Consider the following 5920-nt stretch of genomic DNA (forward strand, 5'->3'; position numbering starts at 1 on the left):
AGATTGCTTTAACTCTTTATTCTACCATCTTTCCAACCTAAATTTATTTAATCCTCCATAGTTTTATATCAGAAGGCGTAAGGTGAGTGTTTGTATATAAAATGAATAATATGTTATAAAATTTAGTTTTATAAAATATCTTGCTGTGTAAAATGCTTATGTTTAAAATGTTTAGAAACTACGTATTTTAGAAGTACAGTTCTTCAGTTCTGATAAAAACGAAAGAGTTTTCCTCCAAAGTTGAAAATTGTCAGTGCTTTAGAATGTTGAGTAAATAATGGTTTTCTTCTACATTCTGGATTAAATTTCATCTGAGTGATTTAGGACTTTTGAAATTGTTATTGAAATGTTGGTTAAAAATGTCCTGTTTTTATGTTTCCTCCCACTTGGGCTACCATACACTTTTAACATTTACGTTTGTCTTTTATTGCTCAGTTTTCATATGAATCCGACAAGCAATGAAGACCTCAGGAAAATCCCGGTAAGTTACAAAGGGGGTTCAAGAATGATCAAAAAACAAGCCACAAGCAGACCTTCTGTCTGGCACACATTTCTAAAAAGTCCTCCATTCCCTTAAATCCCTTAGTTACTTACGGATTATAGATTAGTGTGATAATTTGGGGAGAAAGAAAGAAAGCAAAATTCAAACTTTGTTTCTAATATATAGTAGGGTGTGACTTCTGTACGATCTTTGGAAGTTCAGGTAAACATTGTAATTGAAGCCGACTTAGAATTTACATATTTTGTTTGCAGACTGTTTAAAATTAATATGCAAGCTGTATGTCAGAGTCAACATTTTAGCTATGAAATAAGAGCATGTGGAGAAAACTAAGGTTTTTTGTTGTTGGGACAAAGATTGAAGAAAGTATAAAACTGCGTGTTGATATTCAGCAATAGGGAGAGCATTCTGGCAAGAGATCCAATTAACCAGGAAGGTATTTGAGAGAAGCTTTAGGACACCTACCTTCCTCGTCAGAACAAAAACCCAGTATATTAACAGGCTTGGTAACGACCAGCTGAATTAACTCACATATTTGGCAAGCGTTGTTTGGATATCTTAACTTCATATTATTGTTATTTGAAGTCCAGTTTTGGATCTCTGTTTAGAGTTTCATTGCATCTTCAGTCAATTCAAAATATTTTTAAACCTAGGGAATGAGTTGCTTTACAGAAATATGGGCACATGTTCATGGTAGAAAACTAAATTCTCCCTAAATAACAGAAATAGAGCCTTTATTCCGAGATGCTGGGTTGCTGTTTGAACCATCTGTCCTTAATGTGTGTGATCCAGATGTGTAATAAGAATTTTTTAAAGCAATAACATATCACAATTTTCTATGATGTGATATGCCTAGAAGAAACCGTGATAGAGTGTAAACCATTCTAAATGTAGTTATTTCTTTAAAATTGTAGAAAATGTTATAGAGGCAGAGGACTTTGTACTGTGTTTTTGCTGTCTTATGTAAATGATTTGTAAGTTTTTATGTTTATAAATACTCACGTCTCTATAATGCGGCAGTCTGGCGAGAAATGTCAGAATATATGAAGTCAGCCTTTGATCAGATAGTAAAATGAATTCTATCAGGCGGTTACTTAATCTCAAACAAAATGCAACATCAAAAAACTGATTTAATGTGCAGCTATTGTTTATTAAGTAACCTTAATTACAATTTCTATGAGCTTGTAAATGTACTTTTCCAAATCTTGTAATTTATTGCTGTAAAAGCATCCTTAGAATTCTTTAAAGAAATAAAATGTGAAAATTGTTTTAGTTAAAGGATTTAAAGGTGATAAAAAGAATCCTTGATGTGTGATTATTTTTCTCTGGAATACTAACTATTCTAAGTGACAGTTAGGGATTACTAGGTGTCGTTAATTTACTGCAAGATACAATTAAGAGGAGAAAGCTCATCCTCAATACTGATCGTTTTTGAGGAAAAGTATTTGAACAATTTTTATGGCGAAGATTATAAGATGTTTGAAGTAATTTACATTAAGCTCTCCAATAATAGCCATCCACCAAGTTATTTTTTCCCCTTCTGGACATAGTATTTTGTAATTAAGTTTGTATGTCTTATATGCTAGTGCCAACACCTGTCTGTGAAAGCAGTGTTTAAACAGGAGCAGTAGCCAGTTGAAAGGGCAGTGTGAGCTCTTTAAGGCCTAATTAAGAACTGAAAGGGAGATGAAGGGAGTAGGACAAAAGATGTGAAAGTAGCTGAGATGATATTCCCAGAGCAAAGTTCCTCATTAGAACAATAATGAGATGATCAGAGAATGCCAAGTCTTCATCTTATCTCTCTCTCTCCCCTCTCGTTGCCTTGGATGTCAGTTATTGCCCCACCAATATTTGGTTACCAGGACAACCTTTCTTTAAATCTTCAGTTATTTTGAGTCCTGATAATTTGCTTTTGTCTAAATTTAAATATTGTAAAAAATATATATATATATATGTGTGTGTATATATATATACACACACATTTCCTAGTTTAAAAGGCTAGGCTGCGTGTAAAATCTAAATCTAATTGAAATAAATCACTAATAATTCTCAGCCTTTTGCACAACTATGTTATTTAAAATTCTGATTAGAAAACTTCACGTACTAACTCTGTTATTCTCTCACCCAACCCCAATTTTCTTGTATCTGCATATGGAGATTTTTAACAGAAGTTGGGTAGGAATGAAAAAGAATTGATTGTGGAAGGGGAAGAGAGAAAAAAAATTTACATTACATTTCAATATAAGAAGACATCTTAAAAACATATGTGCCATCTATATGGAGTGCTGGAGGGAAACATACTGAGTACTTAGGAATCCCACTCTAGGTTATTCGAGTCTTTACCAGTTTGGACATTTCTCAGGTTTAGAAATTTTTCCAAGAATAGCATTAACAGTATCTGTTGAAAAAATAATTAATTTTTATATTTGTCCGAGAGTTTTCCTCTTTAAGCAAAATAATTTTTGTTACCAGAAAATGTTTTAATTTTTTGTCGTATATATTAATATCAATCTTTATTATTTTACTTGGAATTATATTAACAAACAGAAGAACATGTATATACTTATTTATTAAGTATAAGATTTAAGAATCTTATGCCTAAAATTAAAAAGTTTACATGATTTTCAAATATGGGATAAAATCTGGAACTAAGCATAAAACTGTTTTTAATTATTTTCTTTTCAGAATATAGTTTATAGTACATGTGTTTCTAAGATGTTTTCCTGCCTAGAAACTTGATGCAGAAATTTAGGGTAAAATTTTTACATAAAAGGACAAGCGGAAAATTTATTGAAAAGGTCAGAAATGTATTTTCAGGAACTCTGTCTATACATAAGTATTAGGTGGTCGCAGGGGGAAAAGGTAAGTCAAATAATAGATCTGTACATTCTAAAAATGGCTATAAAGTATTGAACAATATTCCAGGGTAATAATTGATTCTTTACAGATTAAATTGTTAGATCAATTTATGTCATTTAATTAATTTAACCTATTTATGTCAAAATAAGAATTTTTTGACATGACTATCCTTGTTGTCTTTAGAAAAATGTTAAAACTATTTTTAACTACATTATCTGGTAGTACTGGTGTAGTACTAAATATAACAATATAAGTTTATATTATCACTTAATCAATTTGGAGAAATCAGTTTATACATGTAATTTGATTAAGATTAGAGAGACTCAAAGTTGATGCTATTATGTTAAAGTGAGGAAAAAAACCAAGTCAACCAATCAGTAATGAATCTCATTTAGTTTAATTTCAGTAAATCTCTGCAATTCTCCCAAGAATCCCTATTTTTTTTTGTAAATATTTTATTAGAAAAAGGAAATCACAGTAGTTGGACATTACTGCTATTTTAAAATGCAGTTCAGAAAAATCACTTTGCAGACCAGGAAATTTTAAAGTTAAAAGGGACCTTGGCGAACATCTCATTTATCAGATAAGTAAAGTAAGACCTAGGTTGATTTCCGTCTCAACTCTGTACTGAACTACTTAGGTTAAAATAAGAAACTTTAGAGTTTTTTTTAATAAATTAAAAAAATACACACACACACACACACTTACCTCTATAGTATTACCTTTTCTATAGAAATCTGCTTTATATAATTGTTTAATAAGAATGTTTAGGAAATTATAAGTTTTATATCTTTAAACTACTCATGACCAATTAAATAAACTAGTAAATACATGAGAGAGAGAGTGTGTGTTCAGACTTAATCTTAAAAAAGATAATGATCTGAGAGAAAAGAGAATAAAAAGTAAATCAACACTGGTCTCCAGAATTGTACTTTAATTGTTACAGAGCAATATTCTGAAATATATTTAGGAACAAAGGTAATAAAGTTTTATCTGTCCCATTTTCTAATGCTAAAATGAAGTAAGTTCGTTTAAATGTCTTACAGAATTTAAATTCCCTTTAGCATTCTCTTACTCATTCTGTTAATCTAGTGGAGGGTCTTATTAGCCCTCATCTTTAATATTTGAGTAGCTTTATAACTAATCTCAGCCCTTCCAAGTGATTTTACCCACTGCTGCCATTTTAATTTTCCTAGAACTTAGCTTTAATCATATCTTCTTTTAGAAACCTTCAATGACTTCCTATTTCCTACAGCAATGAGTCTAAAAGTCCTCGGTAGTCTAAAAGCATTCGGCATCCTTGATGGCCTGTTTGGAACCTACCATTTCGGCCTCTCTCTGCTTCCCATCCTGACCCTTCTTTTGCAGCCGGGCTCCACTGATTACCTGTTTGGCCGCTGGGCCTGGAACCTCGTTTCCCGCTTCGAACAAGCAGAGCCCACTGCTTGAGATGCCCGTTACGAATTTCTGCCTAGTGCAAGTTTTACCTTTGAAGGCCCAGTGCAAACTATATCATCTTCTCCACAAAACGTGGGTGATTCTATGGAATTAGAGAGGTTTTTCTATCTTGAATTCTCCCCTTTATCCTGGAGAAGGAAGTATGCTTCAGTAACCTAAGCATCAGTTTGATGTCTGTACTCTAGCTCCATTTTTCTGGTGCTGGCAAAGAGTCTTGGTGCCTAGAGGAGGAGGGGGTAAAAAGTTACACTTTGGCTTTACCAGTGCAAAATTCTAGACATACAGCAAATTAAAGAAGATCCTGAAAATGAGTAAAGACACATTCCTATGGAAATAAAAGGGGGGGCTTTCTGCATTCCTTAATCCCCGTGCTCAACCCTCCACCGAATAGATTTGATACTTAGTCTGAAAGAGCAAAACCAATTGCCTCGATATTTTTGTTTTATTTTCTTCAAAGCCAAATGGACACGTTTTGAAAGAAAATGGTGAAAACCATTTTAACTTGTTGAGGTTAGTGAAAGAACTATGTATAAAAAGGCATAAAAATGCTCCTTTATATTTGGGCATTATATTCTACAGAACGAAAATCTAATTACAATACACTATAAATAGATGACATTATAGTGCCTTTTTGATTAAATTCCTGTGAAATATTTTTTTACATTAGAATGCTTTGTAATAAAAATGAATTAAATGAATGCCTTTTTAAAATTTATATATTTGTATAGAAAGAATTTTAATCACTAGAACAAGGTTAACAAAAGAAATAAAAAGTGAAATGGAAGAGAATGTAGATCTACCCATTCTAAATAGTAACATGATCACAGTTGAACTCTGAGTTTCCTGATAACCAAGGCAAAAAGAGAAATAAGATACATATGTTTTCGTACTATGAGAAGGAAATAAGCTAGTTACTCAGGGGAGAAAAAGCTCTGTCTCCTCTAAATTAAAACAGAAGTTGCTCCCATGGGGCTTCTTATAAGGACTCATGGATTTAATTCTGAATGGCTTCATCATTTCACAGCGAGAAGCAGATTCGATATTGCCGCTTCTTGTAACTGTCTCCAGTAAAAAGGCAAAGGCACAAAGTTAAACTGCAGTTCA

The 5920-nt window shown here is 32.3% G+C and overlaps 1 protein-coding gene across 3 annotated transcripts in view; it reads left to right on the forward strand.

The window, feature by feature from the left end:
- The window catches only part of RAB11FIP2 (RAB11 family interacting protein 2), a 58834-nt gene that overhangs the window by 30557 nt on the left and 22357 nt on the right, over positions 1-5920 (forward strand). For all 3 annotated transcript variants that reach the window (XM_011359246.2, XM_023530099.1, XM_023530100.1), the window contains exon 4: positions 436-481. In XM_011359246.2, coding sequence (XP_011357548.1) covers positions 436-481 — 46 coding nt within the window. The remainder of the gene's footprint in view (positions 1-435; positions 482-5920) is intronic.

Source organism: Pteropus vampyrus, unplaced genomic scaffold (assembly GCF_000151845.1).
Source record: "Pteropus vampyrus isolate Shadow unplaced genomic scaffold, Pvam_2.0 Scaffold46, whole genome shotgun sequence".
NCBI lineage: Eukaryota > Metazoa > Chordata > Mammalia > Chiroptera > Pteropodidae > Pteropus > Pteropus vampyrus.